Genomic DNA, 20,947 nt, shown 5'->3' with positions numbered 1-20,947 from the left:
TATGACCTCCCGCCCGCAAAAAAAAGTCTGACGAATCTCTGCGTAATGAGAATCTTCATTATACATTTTTATGATTACTTTTGTAGCAAGGACAAGCTTGCACTAGACTCTGTCTCATATTTGTATGGGATTGTTAAAAGCCTGTATATATCATTTAAATATGTATATACATTAACATCCGCAAACAAGGGAGACGCCTCTATGAACTTTTTCTTTTATAATTTTCCAAATATTAAAATTTTCGCGTTACTGAAATGGCTATATCAATAACGAACAATTAACACAAAATCTGTGGCAGTTTCATTTCTCGTACTATTAATTAACAACATATTCGTGAGTTCGAAGCGAAAGTTTTCCAACCGAACACTAACCAACGCTCACGATAATGTCTCACTGATTAGAGGAAGAAATATGTAATTTGCAAATGAGTTTCTAGAATATGGCGCAGTGTTATCAAATAACTAAAGTTCACGAAACCTTCTCACTCACTAACGTCATAATACCGATAACAGATGCTCACAGAACTATCTCACTCGGTGCTTCGAGTCTTACGCGATTCACCAAACGAAGCAGTACATAGTACATTGAGTCTGGGGGCGTTTCTGAGTAAATGTACCCAGTAACAATAGGTTGATGTTGATTATTTTGTGCTTTACACGTGTCGGCAGTGAATTTTTGGATAACGCCTCACTTAAAGGTTTGTCTTTTAATGATATTCCTTAATTTCTTCAACAAGTGAAACAGGAAGGCGGTTGCAAATAACTTTGAAGCGGGACCTGCTAAGTGGGTTGGGCTTTGAAGTAAACGGACGTTTGGACGAATGCGAAGACCTATGTGAATTACGAGTGAGTAGGAAATATATTATTCGTTTCTAGTCAGCGCAATTACTAATTTTACTAACGAGCATAGGTGCGTCTCCGTTTACGTGGTGTGTATATGTGTGACGGAGAGAGAGAGGCAGAGGACAAATTTAAACTGCATTGCAGAATTTGCAGTCATTCTTCTTGTTTATTTTGTTTTGAATTATTTGCCACACTTTATACCCGAAATGACATAGATTTAATACAATAGAAGATGAAGTGTGGAGATACAATACCGCAAACGAACAAGGAATGAAATTCTAACCACTAAATGTGAGGGGTTTTTTACTCACGTATGGCTGTGAATGAGTGAGTGAAGGCCAAAGGATTGAATAATTCGCTTCGTGGTTAGTAGATCTGAGTGGTTTTCTTAAGGAGTGGAGAGGGAGAGAAGAGGTTAAAATAAAAATAAAAACTTTTGAAACCGATTCTGCCTCGGACAATACTTCATACCATCATTCGACACACGGGAGTACCTCGGGGAGGTAATGCTCACCTCACCGGGATAGAACTCTTCATCGAAATTATTTTATTTGTTTTAATTTTGCCGACAGGTAACAGAGGGCAGCTCGGCCAAGTATGGACGAAATCGACAAAGATTTCAGCTTCTTCAATTTGCCTCCAAAAGATGAGGCCAGGAACGATGGCGACGCGGAGACAGGGACATCGAACTTCGTCGAAGAGGAAATTGGTTCCAACGGTAAAACATTTACACACACACATTTACACACACATTATATATATATATATATATATATATATATATATATATATATATATATGTATATATATATATATATATATATATATATAAATATATATTACTATATATATATATCTGTTATGTACTATGCAAATGTGTGTATTTATATATACTATGTAAATGTGTGCAGGCAAGTTACTTGCACACATGAATACATTATGATACTTATGTATACATACATTCCTCCAAACTAACCAAGACGATTTGATGAACATTATATACTTTATTATATAATCCTTTCTTTCAGACGAACCTTCCGCATCGCCGAAGCCGAAGCCAAAGCCAGAAGATGCCAAGAGCGACACTTCGTCGGTTTCGGAGGAGTTCTCTCGAGGAAGGCCGGGCTTTGAAGGCATCAGGTACAGAATTCGGGAAATTATGGCCACCACGCGTTACCAGGTGAGATGTTTAGGTCGTAAATTTGCATAAAATTATTATTATATTTACTGTTTTTAGTTCTCTGTAAAAGAAAACTATTGTGCCGGCTTTGTCTGTCCATCCGCACTTTTTCTGTCCTCCCTCAGATCTTAAAAACTACTGAAGCTAGAGGGCTGCAAATTGGTATGTTGATCATCCACCCACCAATCATCAAACATACCAAATTGCAGCTCTCTAGCCTCAGTAGTTTTTGTTTTATTTAAGGTTAACGTTAGTCATAATCGTGCATCTGGCAACTATATAGGACAGGCCACCACCAAGCCGTAGTTAAAGATTCATAGGCCGCGGCTCATACAGCATTATACCGAGACCACCGAAAGATAGATATATTTTCGGTGGCCTGGATTATACGCTGTACAGAAAACTCGATTGTTTTTTACTTGTTTTAGACAGCCATATCCACAGGATTTCTTACCTCATCGTGACCAGTTACAGCTAGCCACTAGTTGCTCAGGTCTGTTGCAAATGTCAGTAACGCTTGGTTACTTTACAAAGCAGGAACTATTACTTTTTCACAGCTCTTAAATCTGTAACATATTACTTTTTCAAGGTCGATACCCAATGAATGTTGTTGTTGAAACACTGGCTTCTGATTTAACATGTTTTTATTCTTTTGAATGTGAAATTCCTTTCTACCTTTAAACATTTAATCGATTGAGTGATGTTATAAACTGTCGTCACAACGATGATGGTCATCGACACCGAAAATACATTATATTCTGAATATGAATGTATTAGAGCTAAGAACAATCTTAATGAACAAGTCTTCTCAAATTTATTATGCTTTAGAATCCACACATTTACAAACAAATACTTTCGATCAAATATGCAAAAATAATGCAGATACTATTATTAGTAGTCGTGGCATAAATAGCAGCAACAATAGTAACAATGATAGTTAAAGTAGTACTAGTCCCTTTACAAGTAATGACACTTTATTATTTTTAAAAAAAAAAAAAAAAATGCTTGCTAAGTAAATCAATAATCATTTTGACTTATCCCGCACGAATTCGTACACATTTTAATCATTATTCTTATTACGACTCTATTCCAGCTAGCTGTGGTAGTGCTAGTAATCACAGATATGGTGCTGGTGATCGGTCAACTGATGCTGGACCTTCAACACACGTACGTCTTGCCTTCCCTGATTCTGCACTACTTGTCGCTGGCTGTTCTCACGCTCTTCTGCTTCGAAATAGTCGTCAAGATTTTGTCGCTGGGACTCGAGTTCTTTACACACAAGGTATAGGCACACAGCGCGGTCCAGACAGAACTTTCTAGACCGAGGTATTCAGTGAGAGTCATGTTTTAAGTTTACTGTAAGGCTTGGTTACCTAGAAAATGCAAGTTGAAGTATAAATAAGGCTATGCTTTTTGTTAAAGTTGAACTGTGGAGTTTAACTATACTGCTGAAGATACATCAGGTTTGAAAGGACTGTGGTACTAATTTGAAAGCATCATGCACAATCTGTTAATTTATTTTTCGTTTGTTTATGTGTGTGTGTCTCTCTCGCTCTCTACGAATGTTAATTTTCATCTGTGTCCTTATTTATTAATAGATTTGTTGCTTTCACCTCTGTGTCTTCTTTTGTCATATATGGGCATTTTTCACTAGCTGCTTGTTTTGTTAGTGTACTTGTAAGAGTTTTTATTTGAGTTGTTTTATTTTTCGAGTAATAATAATAATAATAATAATAATAATAATAATAATAATAATAATAATAATAATAATAATAATAATGAGGCATGATTCAGTAGCAAAAGCCCTCCACTGGAGCCTGTGCAAGAAACACCAGCTAGCTTGCAGTGGTAAGTGGTACGAACACCAACCTGAGGGAGTGATAGAAAGCGATCAGACAAAGATCCTCTGGGACTATGGTATCAGAACAGATAGCGTAATACGTGCCAATAGACCAGACGTGACGTTGAATGACAAAATCAAGAAAGTATCACTCACTGATGTGGCAATACCATGGGACACCAGAGTAGATGAGAAAGAAAGTGAAAATATTAATAAGATCAAGACCTGAAAATCAAAATAAGAAGGATATTGGATATGCCAGTGGAAATTGTACCCATAATCATAGGAACACTAGGCACGATCCCAAGATCCCGTAAAAGGAACCTGGAAAAACTAGATGCCGAAGTAGCTCCAGGACTCATGCAGAAGAGTGTGCTACTAGAAACAGCGCACGTAGTGAGAAAAATGATGGACTCTACCAGGACCTTTTCATCAACATCAAATTACCTAAACTCAAAACAAAACACTAAAAAATTTCAAAATAATCACTACGTATCCTTTGTCAGCCTCGAAAGGTAGGATGACTGCGATGCCTGACAAAATAAGTCCGGTAATGAATAATGAGTATATTTTAATCAACAGTATATTTTAAATCGCAGTGCACCTGAAACTATAAATACAACGTATTTGACATCCATGATATTTTCCTCTCCCCGCAGCTCGAGGTCTTCGATGCAATTGTTGTGATAGTAGCGTTCGTTTTAGACATCGTCTATCTGCACTCGTCCGATGCCCATTCCGGATTAAGTCTGATCATCGTCCTGAGACTGTGGCGTGTTGTCCGGATACAGAATGGTATGTGTAAGAGAACTGAAGTTATTATAGTGAAAAAGGCTATTGGTGATGTATATTTTGTTGGGAATTACTGAAAAGTAATAATTATCTGCAGGAAACGAATCCGATAGTTTACCTCGTCTTCTTTACATTGGTCAGGATTTTGCATATGATGCAGTAACATTCATTAATGGTGTAACTCAGCACAAGAACAGCTATTTCGAAATTACAAGAATTGAAAAGCACGCTGGACAAAATTGCTCCGGGTAGTAGTATGATTTTAAAAGATAAAAATTATAAAATGAGGATGGTGGTATGTAAATTACAGTTAACAAAGGTAAAGTTTAGTCATTTGAAAAGAAAGAAATTGTATCTTGTTAGGTCTAGCTGTATTTAACAGGTACTAAAACTCAAATAGTTTTCTCGATAACTGAGACATTATTAGGCCTAACTCCTCAAAACAATATAGTACAGTTCTGTTAATCATTCCTCTAAATTCATAGCATTATTAGGCCTAACTCCTCAAAACAATATGGTACAGTTCTTCTAATCATTCTCCTTAATTCAAAAGCTCCTTTATCCTCAAGCAACACCTTGAAGTATATTATTCTTTCTTCCACAACAGCCATGATGCTCCAGGTTCGTCGCGTGGAAGAAAAGAAGGTGCACGCCGAACGCCAGCGCCGTCAGGCAGTCGAGGAGGACCTGGAGAGATGCAGAGCCTACATAGCCACCCTGCAGCATAAATTATCGGCCAACAACATACCTTTCGAGGCTGAACAAAGGATACGTAGTGATGCAGATATTCCTTGAAATGTTTTAGTGTTTTGTTTTGAGTTTAGGTAATTTGATGTTGATGAAAAGGAAACTTGGTCAGAAGACTTGAGATCATTTTCGTTGCCGCTTTTATCGGAATGTGATTGTTGCCGAGTGAGAAGACAAATGGCGAGTGATGAGGTGTCATTATAATAGTATCTTGGTTCGCTGACTATTGTTGTTTTTATAAAAATTATATGACCTTAGTATTGTGCATTTAACGCAGAAATAAGACGAAACGAACGGGAATATGTTTTATCTTGTAAATGACGAAACATTCCCCCACCTCTCTCTCTCTCTCTCTCTCTCTCTCTCTCTCTCTCTCTCTCTCTCTCTCTCCCATAATAAGAAGAGATATCGTACGAGTATACATAGTGATTCATTATTGGTAATATTTTTAGACCCGAAAATAAGCGCTTCATGGTGATAAGATTGTCTGCTTTATAATATATATATATATATATATATATATATATATATATATATATATATATATATATATATATATATATATATATATATATATGTGTGTGTGTGTGTGTGTGTGTGTGTGTGTGTGTGTGTGTGTGTGTGTGTGTAGCCACAAGATGACATGCATGAGATTGTCCTTATTTTCGTCTGGTATCTACCTTTGTCAAAGCCTACTCCGAGGTGCTACTGGTACTAAACATGGCGGAAGCTCCTTAGGACGCCTTGTTTAGTACTAGCCCCTCGGGAATCAAAGTATTATATACACCCATTTCTATACTGTGTGGCCGACAAATTATTGTTATATTAATAAACGATATCTTCGAACGGACTTAGACAAAGGTGGATATATACCTGGCAAATACCAAATAGTACTACATCCGAATCTCTATTAAAAAACTTCTGTTTCAAGCAAACTATATCTCATTTTGTCCATGTTGCTGGCTCTAGGTAGAACGGAGCCAGTTTCCTAGACAAAAGGATAATGCTTATTGCTGAAGAAGAGACTCAGAGGTACAGAAGGGTTACTGAACTGAAGTACGGGTCTTTTCAGGAGTTCCTCTCAATCCATTTATTTGTCTATGACTTTCATATTGCATGCTGAATAGATTTGATAAATTTGAAGGTCAGTTTTATTCTGATGGCTGTGTATTTCGTTGTTCTGAATCACAGTTTAATTTTAATGCAGTGAAAATATGTTTAACAATGTTTATCTATGAAGCAGGTCAGTTTCCTTGCAATATGCTTGTGTTTTTTAAAAGCGTTAAAAACACCTGTGTAGTATATTCTGTGTCTGATCTAGAATAAAGCTTTTGTACCTGTAATTCTTTTTCTAAATCGTCAGAGGCTTAAGGTCGTGCTTTTCTGAATTCTGGGTCAAATACCCTTCACCAATAATTTTTAATATGATTATTATTATTATCATTATTATTATTATTATTATTATTATTATTATTATTGTTATTATTATTGTTGTTACTATTATTATTATAATTATTATTATTGTTGTTATTGATGTATTATTATTATTATTATTTATTATTATTATTATTATTATTATTATTATTATTATTATTATTATAGATTTAGCGTCGCGAAAATCTTGACTAAATATACAAAATATACTAAACATGTTATGGCCAAGATAAATTCCCATTATAGACCCCTACCAACTCTTAACGGATACACTGCTCACGTCACACAACATCAAGCATAAATCATTGAAGAAGACTTTTAGAAACTGATCATATACATCAACGCTTAGGAGTCTGGTGTGAGTGGCAAAAGGTGAGTAGGAGAAGACGCTATATTATACACAAAGAAATTCAGAGTATGAAAGATAGACGTATAGATAGATAGATAGGCTGTAATTTCATGTCACCGAAACCATTCAGTCAATAGAATCCTAGACCGACAACCGCTATATTGACTTATAAGTATATATATACATATATTCATTGCCGCCATGGTAAATCAATGCCTACAAACAGGATTAAATATTCAGTATTTACTGATGTTATGCGAATCACAGAAGTGGTTGGTGTTCCTTTATGATGTGTCGTAACGTAAAGGAAGACCAGCATTCATCTCCGTGTTCTGCGAATCGGTCTTTTTCGTGTGTTTGACGACATATTCCGGTTTGAAAGAAACTCGGTTCGTGTTCCTTGTAATTCTGCCCCGGTATTCAGTTATTATTGTTCATTTGTGTGGGTTCTTTTTAACGTATAGGCCACTAGCGGATCCAGGGGGGTGGGGGGCACGTGTCCCCATGAAAAATGACAAAATAATATTGAACATTTAGATAATAATATGAGGTCAGTCAGCGCGGAAAGGAAAATTGAGAGTAAATGGCTACAAAGGTGTAATAGGACGAAAATCTCGCAGTTGCACTATGAAATAATTGTTAGAAGAGGGTGTAAAGTAAGGTGGAAGAGAAAGAATATGAATGGAAGTACAGTAAAAGGAGTGAAAGGGGTTGCAGCTAGGGGCCGAAGGGATGCTGCAAGGAACCTTATAAGTAATAGGCACTATCCCCCTACGGGGACACAATAAGAATACATGTTAGCAACGATAGACAGAGATAATATTGCTTCATCACCTACCCTTTCGTGACCTCAGGACTTACTCTTTCGTGACCTCAGGGCATTTAGGTTGGAAGACCTAGGCCTAGGGAAAAGGAAATTAAACGAACGTGAAGTCAATTTATTAAATAATATGGAACTTTATTGCAGACATTGTACATTGTATGGAAAGCATGTGCTCAATAAGCCAAATAATTACTAAGCATAGCGACAAACAGCAAGAGACTAGACATTGAAGATTGATTTTTTACACTACACTTGTGAGTATGAATTTATTTTTAATGTTTCTTTTTTTTTTTTTTAAGTTGGTCTAACGTAACTTCGGGCTCTGGCTTAGTTGGAAAGCTCGCAATGCGTCTAGACACACTAATGTCTTAACATGTTTTCCTGATTTTTGAGACGCATTTGTGTGCAGGAAACCTACACAAATAGTGTTAATCAGGATCTACGCAAACCCTCTCTACTCTCTAGAGCAATGGTTCTCAAAGTGGGGGTAATTACTCCCGTGGGGTAACGAGGCAACCTCTGAATTTTATTTTCTATTAATTACCAAAAAAATAACGCTTTAATTCCAATTTGTAATAAATTTTTATTTTCAATATTTTTACAAAGAAAAACGCTTCTAAATTCTTTATTTCTTAAGACCTAGTAAAAGTAAGATTAATTTCTTACATATATCATGCACTAGAAATTAAGCATTCCAGTATTTTCTTTCCTTTTTATTATAACATCACGTGACTGAAGAGGAATGGGGTAGAGGTACTGGTGATCTATCGCACCACTGCCACGAGGGGGTAACGATACCAAAAAATTTGAGAACCACTGCTCTGGAGAGTCTAGAGTCTATAGCCCAGAGACTCTAGTCTAGACTTGGTCTAGCCTTAGGGGAAACGACACCAAAAAATTAGAGAACTACTGCTCTAGAGAGTCTAGAGTCTATAGCCCAGAGACTCTAGTCTAGACCTTGGTCTAGCCTTATAGGCGCAGAAGCCTGTATCTGAGTCTACACTCATACACACCCAAGCGAGAACAAAATAGATAATAAAGCAAAAAAAGCGAGATAAGAAATGGTGCTAACGACGTCTCCTCATTCCTTGAACGAAGTCCCGAACACCAGCCCCCAGTAGATCAAGTTAAAGAGAACAATGACCCCGGGAGTGACGATATACCTCGCCAAAAACAGCAGCCTCTCGGCTCCCTCCGAAGTCGGCCTGACGCTCTTCTCCGCGATCCTCCTGGCGTCGAAGGGCAGGACTTGCTTGAACTGCTGCTCCTCCGCCATGTTGACCATGTGCTCCACCACGACGTGCACGACGATGATGAAGAAGAGCAGGAAGATGCAGAAGAAGAACCAAACGTCTATCATCTTCACGTAGGCTGTGACCGGCAGGGCGTCGGAGGTGTTGCTGAAGAGGGTGTACAGCACCAGCAGCGTTGTCAAGCTCACTGCCATTCGAACCTGCAGGAGGGAAGAACTGGGGAATTGTTGAGAGAGAGAGAGAGAGAGAGAGAGAGAGAGAGAGAGAGAGAGAGAGAAACTTGGTTTCCAGGTGTTCACATTCATATGGAACAAGCAGAAAAGATAATTTAGCTTAATTGGTTTTATTCTCTTGTTTTCTTAATAATAATAATAATAATAATAATAATAATAATAATAATAATAATAATAATAATAATAATAATAATAATAATGATTATTATTATTATTAGTATTATTATTACTATTAAATTCGCTTACATGTATGAGAAAAAGTTATAATAATAATAATAATAATAATAATAATAATAATAATAATAATAATAATATAATATTATTATTCAATTATTATTATTATTAAAATTATTATTATGAAAATAATAAAATAATAATAATAATAATAATAATAATAATAATAATAATAATAATAATAGTACTAGTAATAATAATAATAATTTTTATTATTATTATTATTATTATTATTATTATTATTATTATTATTATTATTATTATTATCAATTTCACTTACGTCCATGAGAACGACGTTCACAAAGAGGGTCGTGTAACCGACGATCTGCAGCATGGCCGTCGGCAGGAAAACGGTCATGACGATCATTCTCCACCGACGATCCAATTCGAATGTCACCTGGGAGGGTAAAAATGAAACATCAAAGGTCAAGGTCAGTTGTTACCTGCATAGGTCAAGGTTGATTGTCACCTGCATAGGTCAAGGTCAGTTGTTACTTGTGTAGGTCAAGGTCAATTGTTACCTGTGTAGGTCAATGTCAGTTGTTACCTGTGTAGGTCAAGGTCACTGGTTACCTGTATAGGCAAGGTCAGTGGTTACCTGTGTAGGTCAAGGTCAGTGGTTACCTATGTAGGGTCAATGGCTACCTGTGTAGGTCAAGGTCAATTGTTACTTGTATAGGTCAAGGTCAGTTGTTACCTGCATAGGTCAAGGTCAATTGTTACCTGCATAGGCTAAGGTCAGTTGTTACCTGTGTAGGTCAAGGTCAGTTGTTACCTGCATAGGTCAAGGTCAGTTGTTGCCTGCATAGGTCAAGGTCAGTTGTTACCTGTGTAGGTCAAGGTCAATTGTTACCTGAGCAGGTCAAGGTCATTACCTGTGTAGGTCAAGGTCAATTGTTACCTGTGTATTGTCTTTTACTCCAAATAGTCTCGATTCCAGGAGATCTAAGAAGGAAATTGACAGTATGAAAATATAAAACAGGCCTTCCCTCCCCCTCCCCTCTCCCTCTCTCCTCTCTCAGCGAGCTGTACCGCGTCTCATTGTTGCCCAGATCGGTGACCTCGATGTAGTATTTACTGAGGAGGTAGGCGGGCAACTTAGGGTCATCGCTGTACACAACGAGCGACCTGTCCTCCGTAAACCTGACCAGTTCTCTGCGCGTGTTCAGTTGGATCAGCAAAGAGCAGCGCTGCGTGTCGAACGGGTAATAGAAAACGTCGAAGGAGCACCCGAACACGCCACTGAAATGAAATTATTATTATTATTATTATTATTATTATTGTTAAATATAATACCTTTGCAAATAGCTATCGCATCCAACGTTCCTGCCCTCAGAGAAGGTCTCTTCCCTATTATTATTATTATTATTATTATTATTATTATTCAAGTAACAACCAGAGTTGAACATGTAAATACATTAGGAAGGAATAAACTTTATGGGAGATAATTATCATAAACATCCAAGATAAACCAAACGGACAATGAAATGAGACTTATTGATTGAATGTTTTAGTTTTCTGTAAAAGAGAACTACTTGTGCCGGCTTTGTCCGTCCGCACTTATTCTGCCCGCCCTCAGCTCTTAAAAACTACTGAGGCTAGAGGGCTGCAAATTGCTATGTTGATCACCCACCCTCCAGTCATCAAACATACAAAATTTCAGCCCTCTAGCCTTAGTAGTTTTTATTCTATTTAAGGTTAATTTAGTCATAATCATGCATCTGGCAACAGTACAGGCCATGACACCACCGTTAAAGTTTAATGGGCCGCGGCTCATACAGCATTATACCGAGACTATCGAAAGATAGATCTATTTTAGGTGGCCTTGATTATACGATGTACAGAAAACTTACTTTAAGAGGCAAATTTTTGTAACGCAGTATGTACAACTTAACTGATAGGGAGTGCTTAAAAAAGCAGATCTCTCGATACTTAATTGCCTCACTGGAAGTAATATGCATAGAAGTAAAATGTGTATATTACCTGTAATGCTCTTTCTGGACAATGTCGGCTGATATGCCTGCATAGACCATGTCTGAAAATGATTGAAGGTGTGGTAATTATATATATATATATATATATATATATATATTATATATATATATATATATATATATATATATATATATATATATATATAATATATCCTCCTGGGCCTCTGTAGGCTCATAAGGCAGGCACTGATCTCCTGTTTCTTAGGCCGACAGCCAGTGGGGACAGGTCTCAGTGCCTGTGACACGTGGCCAGTGTGTTGCTGGGCTCACTGTATATATATATATATATATATATATATATATATATATATATATATATATATATATATATATATATATATATTACATTATTAAGGTCTTTTGTAATATGGCCTTTGAAATGAACGAATATGGCACAGAATGATAACAATGACAATATTATTCCAAGAATCAGAACGAGCACTTCGAACCTAACGTACCCATTCGGACATTGTTGAAATCGGGGGGCAGAGGCTCCCCTAGCTTGCCAAGATAGACATGCTGAGACAGCCTCTTGAAGTTGCCATCGTAGAGGTTGGGAAACGTGACCACGGGCTTCCAGATGACGCCCATGTCACTCTCCGAGAGCTTATTCCACTCGAGGGTGTCCCCCAGGTTGTGGTACTTGACCCTGGGGTCGTTCCAGGTGACGTCGATGGTGAATTCCACGTTGACGATCCGGTTCTTGTCGCTGATCTCCATGAACCGGAGGATGTTGACGGTTGCCGCCAAGTGGACCGCCCTGCCCTCAGCGGTGATGTTATCCGGAGGGCGCTGGAGGCGGTATCCTTTGGGCAGGATGATGACGCGACAGTCCTCCTCATCCGAGAGGTCGATGCAGTCGTCCTTGGCGTTGCAACGGCGCTCCTTCGGGATGCAGTCGCCGTTGGAACACGTGAATTCGTCGTTGTCGCAGACGGAGAAGCTGAGCTGCAGCTGCGAACCGATGAGGTTGTTGCACTCCGACCTCCTGAGTTCCCAGATGTGGCGCCCAATCGGGTAAGTGTCCTTCGAGGGGACTCGGAGTATCCCGACGACCTCCGCTACGGTCGTGTCGAACATCTCCCAGGTGTAGTCGTCGATCTTGTAGACCATGTAGCCGTAGTACCCGTGGAGGTAAGGCTTCTCGTAGGTGTAACCGAGCACTTCGTAAAATGTCTCGGCCTCGTTAGAGAAACAAAATCCTCTTAGACGCAGTGGGGCAGTTCGGTCCACTTCGCAGGGCACACAGGCAGGCCACTGGATGACACAGGAAGTGTCCACCCAGCGACCGTTAGGCAGGAACATCAACATGCAGTTCTCGCCGGTGCCTCCGTTAGGCTCATTCAACTCAAACTGTGTCTGAGCGACGGAGTTGTCGGTGAACTTCCGCCAGACATCCTCTTCTTCTTGGTCCGTGACGCCAATCCACAGGTGATAGTTCGAGAGGCAGTTCTCAGCGAATCGCAGCGACTGGTTGTGTAGTGCGACGTTTTCGTCGTAGTCGTTAGGCGTGTAGACTTCGTAGCCTATCCTGTTACACGTTCGTCTTGGAGTCCGCCATGTATCTAGCTTCGGGGAAGATCACGTATTCTACAGCCTTCTTGCAGAAATGGCTTGGGTCTACCAGCTCCATAGTCGTACCACCCAGCAGTTCGACATTCTCTCTGTCAGTTGAAAAGATGTTCCCGAGTTCTGACTTCGCGCAAGAGGCTTGTTTTCTGACCTCCTCGGCTGTGAGAGATCTGTTCCAGATGTTGACCTGAGAAATGTACCCTCTGAAGCTTTGGTCTGTGTCATATCCTCCTGCCAGAAGGTCTTGCTCTTGACCGATGGTGATCATGCCCTTTACCGGCAACGGAACCTTGTGGGGTACGCTGAAAGGGCCTCTGGCGGCCAGCTCTCCGTGAATGTAAGCTCTGTATTCGCCGTGGTGAAAGTTGTGGCAATAGTGGCTCCATTGATGAAGGCCAATTTCGTTGGTCATGTTCAAGAAGCCATATTGACGGACACCGTTGTAGTAGAACCCATGATGTTTCCCACGGCGATCTGTTGACACACACACACACACACACAAAAAAGTTAATAATACCATATCATCAACCTGTCAAATGATTTCCATTGCAGTGTGAAAGAAATGGTAAGCATTGAATACCTGTATAAACAAAAAAGTGTTCTACATAGGCCTATATGTGCAAGATTATTTTCTTTGGTAAGAAATATTCTACATAGCAAAATGTCATTAAGTGAAAAAGATGAGACAAATGGAAATAGAGAAGCAATGTAAATACAAACTAAAGCATGGTGACACTTAAATTATTATTATGGCGGGTAGACGGTAAAATGGATCTGCTCTTCTGCTGCAGTTTCTATTCTTTGTGTCTCGTTTTCTTCGTCAGTGGCATTCTTCCTTAGCTAGGAGGAGAGAGAGAGAGAGAGAGAGAGAGAGAGAGAGAGAGAGAGAGATAAAACACGCATATTCCGACTGAAAAGGAGTTCCAGTAAATATGAAAAGTGACAAAAGACAGGTAGCTACTATACAAACATACATGATACATGATCAAAGCCACGATGCATAGGAGGCTACAGGATATAATCAAGAATTTGCTCTCTCTTTCTCTCTCTCTCTCTCTCTCTCTCTCTCTCTCTCTCTCTCTCTTTCTCTCTCTCTCTCTCTCTGTATATACATATATATCAATTTCTCTCTCTCTCTCACTTTTTAATATATATATATATATATATATATATATATATATATATATATATATATATATATATATATATATATATATATACTGTATATGTCATTGAATAGCGCGTGACAATATGTATTCAGCTCAGGCACTGTACTTCGAAAATATGTTGAAATAACACGAAAGCGCTTGGTACTCCTGTCCTTTATTATTCCTGTGGCATTAGCTGTATATACAGTATATATACATGTATATGTATATACGCACATATATATACATATATATGTTTGTGCACAAAGAGAGAGAGAGAGAGTGAGAGAGAATTAGACTAGATAAACTCACACATATGAAGCACATCATTGTCTTGATCCGAAGTGGCGATGGAGATGTGACTTTCGTAACTCATGAGGACCACAGGCTTGGCCCGGACGCAAACTGTCACCTCCGGAAATTCTGAGACCTCGCCCTGGGAAGATTGGGGGAGGTTATTCTTCACTCTATCTTATTGTATCGTTGTTTCTCGCTCTTAGAATTCCCTCCGTATCTCTTGAAGAATTCTTGAGAATAACAATTCTAGAGGGAAATTAGGTTACTGTGATATGAAGTTGATCGAAAGTATTGCTTATTTCGCTATAAAATTAGATTTTTTTTTTAAATAAAAAAATTGCAGTTTACTTGAGAATTAAAATTCTAGAACATTAGCTCACAGTTGCTATAAAATAGTTGATAAAAAGTATTGCTTATTTCACCATAAAATTAGATTTTGTACAAAATAAACCCCCCAAAAAACTGCCACAGAATAAATTCTACAAAAAAATTAAAGTAAGCATTCTATAACTTTAAGGTTAAACATAAATCACAAACTATATGGATTTAATAATAATAATAATAATAATAATAATAATAATAATAAAAGTGGTTACCTCCTTGAAATGGGTGGCGAGATTGTATCTAACGAGGACATCATCCCTAGGGGGAGCCCACATGTCTAACTGCATCGCGAAAACCCTGATTTTGTCGGCCATATCTTGAGCGCCTGACAGTACAGCTGTATGAAAAGTCAGGTTATTTTTTATACCTCCTAGAAACACACACACACATATAAATAATATACTGTACATATACATATATATATATATTATATATATATATATATATATATATATATATATATATATATAAAAAAATGGGTACAGTAATGTAAGATAATAGCTTCATATGATACCGCTTTAGAGTGAAGTTCAAAAGGGAAATAAAACAAGTAAAAAATGCCCAGAAATTTCTTCGGCGCAATCGAGTTTCTGTATAGCTTATAATCAGGGCCACCGAAAATATATGTATCTATTGGTGGTCTCGGTATAATGATGTATGAGCCGCGGCCCATAAAACTCTCAGGCGGCCGTGGTGGCCTGTATTGTTGCGTTGCCAGAAGCACGATCATGGCTAACTTTAACCTTAAATAAAATAAAACCTACGGAGGCTAGAGGGCTGCAATATGGTGTGTTTGATGAGTGAAGGGTGGATGATCAACGCGCTAATCTGCAGCCCTCTGGCCTCAGTAGTTTTTAAGATCTGAGGGCGGACAGAAAATGAGGACGGACAGACAAAGCCGGCACAATAGTTTTCTTTTCAGAAAACTAAAAATGTGGAAGGTGGAAGAAAAAGAGAGAAACAAGAACAGGAGAGAAAATAGGAGAAAAGTTATCATTGTGGACATAATAATTTCATGCCTGAACTAACCAAAGTCTTCAAAGAGAAACCGCAACGGGAGATCGCCTTAACTCACTAATATATTCATCAGAGCACCTCTTGTAATATCGGTGGCACCAGTTGACCAATAGTACTAGTCACGCAACCAGTAGTTACTGACGAAATATTTAAAAGCCGGCGTTTTATTGAACTTTAGGAGAGAGAGAGACTTTTTATTATAAAAGTGTAAAGCTATAGGTTTGTGCGAGCTGTATAGGTCTATCGTTTTCTTTGTCAGATGATTGCACTGACCACGCGATCAGTAGTTACTAAGGAAATATTTACACAACGGCGTTTTCTTGAGGTTTAGGAGAGAGAGAGAGAGAGAGAGAGAGAGAGAGAGAGAGAGAGAGACACTTTTATTATAAAAGCATAAATCTACAGGTCTGTGCGAGCTGTATAGGTCTAGCGTTTTCTTTGACGGCACATATTGCACTGTCATATGACAAATCGCTTTTTCAACATTGTCATTCAAGTTGTTTGCCTTGTTGCTTTTGTTGGACTTCCCCGTAATGCTACAAGTTTTTTTCTTAAGAAATTCTTGATCAATACGACCATATAGCCGAATAGGATGACTTAATGTCACTAAATATAGTCAGTTAGTTATTGAATAGACACAAGTACTGTATCACCTTTCCGTAATGCTACAAGTTTTTCTTAAGAGATCTTAATCAATACGATCATATAGTGAAGTTAACGGTAGACCAGACAAAAACCAACCATTTTTATTCAATTGTTCAAATACAAGTAGGCGACTGTTTTATCTCACATATTATTTACGTAGTTTATCGCTTAACGATTTATTTGATACTTAAATCCACACATACTATTGGTTATTGGGAATACAACCTTGCGCGATTTAAGCAATAAAGTATTCAGTTAGCACAGCGACGCGTGATGGAAATTACACATTTTCCTGAATATCATTACCTTGAAAAATATTGTTCCGTACTCTGATACTATTTCAGTCCTTTTAGTTTCTTTCATTCATATCTCAGATTTCAGTAAAATTTCCCTTTGAACGACACTGCAAACGAAGAACACAATAACGAATCATATATGTGACATACATGCAGGATTAAAATATTGAGAAATGTGGAAATGCATAGAAGTGGTAAAATTGTTAGCGGGTTTAGAATGTAGGACGCAAGGTTTAAAAATGTATAATTGGAAAGTGTTAGGAGGAAGGAAGAAAGGAAGACCTAGAAGACATGTGGTGTGTGAAAATGGTGTTTGAAAGGAATGGCGGTGATAGCCAGGAAACGTGAATGGTGTCGTGTGTGTAAGGGAGTTGGACGCACTGCACTGGCGAGAGGCCTACTTTATAGGAATTTGAATGGAAAGGAATATTGAATTTTGGCCCGAGGACAAGCGCTGGGACCTATGAAGTCATTCAGCGCTGAAAGGGAAATTGACGGTAAAAAGGTTTGAAAGGTGTAACAGGAGGAAAACCTCAAAGCAGTTGCACTATGTAACAATTGTTAGAAGAGGGTGGAAAGTAAGATGGAAGAAAGAGAATATGAATGGAGGTACAGTAGAAGGAATGAAAGGGGTTGCAGTTAGGGTCTGAAGGGACACTGCAAAAAACCTTAGGTAATGCCTACAATGCACCGCATGAGGTGCACTGACGGCACTATTACCCCTACGGAGTATACGAATTTGAAGCAACCAATGTTATGGACTTTTCCACCATAGGCGGTTCATCCCAGATTTGGAAGTTAATGCAAGCATATGGCAGAAAGTGCTTGTGTTTTCCTCTGCAATTACCCACTGTCAAGGGAAATGGGGATCATGTCAAGATTAGCGAACCCACTCGCAGCAGGGTTCGCTATTCTTTACAAGAAGATTATTGCGTTCGTTATTCTGTACATCGGAATAATCGGGTTCGCTGTTCTAGACATGAACACTTCGGCACCAGACATTTGATCCCCCAGGGGCTAGTACTAAACAAGGCGAAATACATTTGACCCCCAGAGGCTAGTACTAAACACTGTTTCGCCGTGTTTAGTACTAGCCCTCATGTGGAATTGGAGTTCGGACCGGAAAGGGTTGGCCATTCTTTATGTATTGGGTTTAGTGTTCTTGACATGGGGATGTTGGGTTCGCTAATCTTGACATGATCCGAAATGGGTTAATGTTTATTATAGAAACATCCACGATCGACACCGTAAGTATTATAGCGGTCTAGACTACTCTCAAAATATGCATTGAACAAGTATGCATATTCAATGGCTACAAAATTTACGTTCCTCAAGTGTTGACAAAACAGAGAAATTTAATTGTAATTTTATTTTTTCGAACTACCAAGGTCGGTTTCGTACTGTTTGGAGGAATGCGGCAACTATGGGTGTTAGCCCAGTCTATCACTTCATGTGTGTTCTGTCACAACTACAGTATTTCCCCCAAACACTTTCTGATCAAGCACTAAATTCTTAGTTTTTGCTTAAGCTACAGAATATTAGATCAGTCCGAAAGGGTTTAAGAATACCAGAAGACATCATGGAAACACTGCTAACTGGCATAAGCCTAATCACTTTTCTGACCGAGATGTAAAGAAGCCTCATTAAAATGCACCTAAAAAGATATTATTCAATACATTTATGAGGACGAAAACCAAGTTTATTTATATTTTGCCGTGACTTGTGAACGCCGACCCTATATACGTTCTTGCGGGCGTTGCGAGGACGATGATTTTTGTTCCAAAGTTTTTCATGTCGTATCAACCGTACTTCAAACTGAACTTAATATTGCACTCTTAAAGGGGACTGTACGACATTCTCAGTAATCCAGTTATATAATACGAAGCCCGTTTTTACGCTAAAAACGGTGGTACTCGTTATAATGGCTAAAGAAGTGATTTCCGACTGTTAGGTATTTTTAAAAGAGTGGATAGATTTCTAAACGAATAACGACTTCATGAGCTTCCACACCTACTGAATGACTTGGTCATGACAGACTTGACAGTCAGTCGTTAATTAATCCCCATCAGAAGCACGGCTAATAAGAGACGCTGGGAAACAGAAATGCGGCACGAAATGTCTGTACGGGTGAGTATCAGCCTTGCAAAGAGACGATATGTTACGTAGTATTACTTGTGGTTGTTACAGGAGGAAAGGTGGTCAACGCTTCCCATTTATGCCAAATTTAAAGTATGGATGCGGCAGTGACCGTTACTTTGTTTTTCTCTGGGACCACCTCCCATTGGAGGAAACTCTCTCTCTCTCTCTCTCAAAAAATATACGCATTTTCCAGTTATACTGAATTGAATAACTTGGACCAGAGCTTCTCAAACTGCTGAGTAAAGGACGCCAGTCGAAAGGCCTCGCAGCACTCCAGTGTTTCTCTTTCCTTCGTGGATTTTATCTTTATTTATTATATATATTCACCACGTTCCATGTTTTCATGATTCAGTTATACCTAATAATGGAGTTTTCAATAAGTTACGGTTATGGGATTTCGTGGCAGGAAAATATTTTCGAGTTTTGAAGATTGCCCAACTCTTGGTGGTTAAATTGAAGCTCGAGATTGTTTAGGCACTGATGAGAATGTAAGAGCAATCAATATTGAATGGGGGGGGGACGTTTTCATGGGTATAGTGGACTTTGGTATACCACGGATGTCAGGGGGGCGTTGGGGAGGTGACGACCCCTAACCCTGTAGACTAGAGCAAGTTTTCATTTACAAAATGCTGCAGAGATGTACTGTACCGATAAAATCTTATATGGGTAACTACAGAAAAATATTAACATTGAAATACATAGATTATTTGTAAAATAAAATGTGCATGACAAAATATTTGTCAACCCGAATGGTACGATAAAATTATATTTGTCTTCGTAAAGTTAAGTCAACTCTGATTAAACTCTGATTGTAATACTATTAAAAATGTAAAATATTGTATATTTTCTCTAATAAAAGACAAAAAAGGCTGCATTTATTAACTAATTTTTAGTAGGAGCTTGTTATAAGATTTAAATAGTGTTTGAGATATGATAATTAGTTGGTGATTATTGGCAAAAGATATTATTAATAATATTATTATTATTGATCTTGCAGTTAACGCCTATGCTTGAACCAGATGGGAATTAGAGGCAGGAACTCATCAGACGTCCAGCCCCTTGAAGGAATGACGATAATGTGAGTAGATAATAATATAAAGCTATTGTAGTTTTCACGCAATGGTTTTGTGGAGTGTAGTCCTATTAAACATTTTGTATTGATGTAGAGAGGCGCGTTTGACTAAATCGGTCTTATTGTTTTAAACGTGTAAAAACTAATACGTGAACTTTAATTTCTTCGTTGGCAGTAGTTGATGTAGGCCTATACTGCAATGATGTTTATTAACAATCGCGTTGTAGGTGATTCTTCAAAACATTCTCCTCTGGCCGAAATTAAACTGCAATCATACAAAACCCTGATTATTATTATTATTATTATTATTATTATTATTATTATTATTATTATTATTATTATTATATTGGAAAGTTAATATGTGCGTTACGCTTTTCATGTCTTGTGGAGGTCAGGATTGCGGTTTAGTCATATTCCGAACTTAATGTAAAGTTCGAGATTGCGTTATTTCGCAGTTAATATTGATGTTGTGACGGTTAGAACTGCTGTTATTACTGATATTGTGACGGTTAGAATTGGTGTTGTAATAGAAATGCTGATGCTATTATTGGTGTTGTGACGGTTAGAAATGCTGTCGTTATTATTTTCCAAACTTTGTGTTTCTTTTTAATGGAATGGCTATGTATATATATAATATATACACATGTATATACATA

General features: G+C 38.1%; 2 protein-coding genes across 3 annotated transcripts in view; one reads left to right on the top strand and one right to left on the bottom strand.

Annotated features, from left to right (window-relative positions):
• Positions 1 to 543: 543 nt before the first annotated feature.
• LOC136826759 (voltage-gated hydrogen channel 1-like) lies at positions 544 to 6,744 on the top strand. 2 transcript variants are annotated; one of them, XM_067084176.1, is made up of 6 exons: positions 544 to 697; positions 1,415 to 1,560; positions 1,871 to 2,022; positions 3,116 to 3,304; positions 4,522 to 4,657; positions 5,262 to 6,744. In XM_067084176.1, exons 2-6 carry the CDS (start codon positions 1,440 to 1,442, stop codon positions 5,447 to 5,449), a joined length of 786 nt encoding a protein of 261 aa, XP_066940277.1. In that variant the 5' UTR covers positions 544 to 697; positions 1,415 to 1,439; the 3' UTR covers positions 5,450 to 6,744. The 2 variants fall into 2 exon arrangements, with proteins under 2 accessions (XP_066940277.1, XP_066940276.1); XM_067084175.1 differs by having other exon boundaries at positions 552 to 845.
• A 1,910-nt stretch (positions 6,745 to 8,654) lies between these two features.
• Positions 8,655 to 20,947, bottom strand: part of LOC136826758 (uncharacterized) — a 14,019-nt gene continuing 1,726 nt past the window's right edge. Inside the window, 8 exon segments of the mRNA XM_067084174.1 lie at positions 8,655 to 9,460; positions 10,008 to 10,126; positions 10,746 to 10,969; positions 11,711 to 11,762; positions 12,180 to 13,269; positions 13,271 to 13,767; positions 14,754 to 14,877; positions 15,335 to 15,459. Of these exon segments, the coding sequence (XP_066940275.1) occupies positions 9,089 to 9,460; positions 10,008 to 10,126; positions 10,746 to 10,969; positions 11,711 to 11,762; positions 12,180 to 13,269; positions 13,271 to 13,767; positions 14,754 to 14,877; positions 15,335 to 15,459 (2,603 nt within the window). The 3' untranslated portion in view covers positions 8,655 to 9,088.

Source organism: Macrobrachium rosenbergii, chromosome 41 (assembly GCF_040412425.1).
Source record: "Macrobrachium rosenbergii isolate ZJJX-2024 chromosome 41, ASM4041242v1, whole genome shotgun sequence".
Taxonomy (NCBI): domain Eukaryota; kingdom Metazoa; phylum Arthropoda; class Malacostraca; order Decapoda; family Palaemonidae; genus Macrobrachium; species Macrobrachium rosenbergii.
This window is presented reverse-complemented; position numbering and strand designations above follow the sequence as displayed.

Excerpts from the sequence above, each read along its gene's own strand:
- LOC136826759 (XM_067084176.1), top strand. The coding sequence starts at position 1,440 with ATGGACGAAATCGACAAAGATTTCAGCTTCTTCAATTTGCCTCCAAAA. Across the intron at positions 1,561-1,870 it reads AGAGGAAATTGGTTCCAACG|ACGAACCTTCCGCATCGCCG; the intron begins GTAAAACATTTA and ends CCTTTCTTTCAG. Across the intron at positions 4,658-5,261 it reads TGTTGTCCGGATACAGAATG|CCATGATGCTCCAGGTTCGT; the intron begins GTATGTGTAAGA and ends CTTCCACAACAG.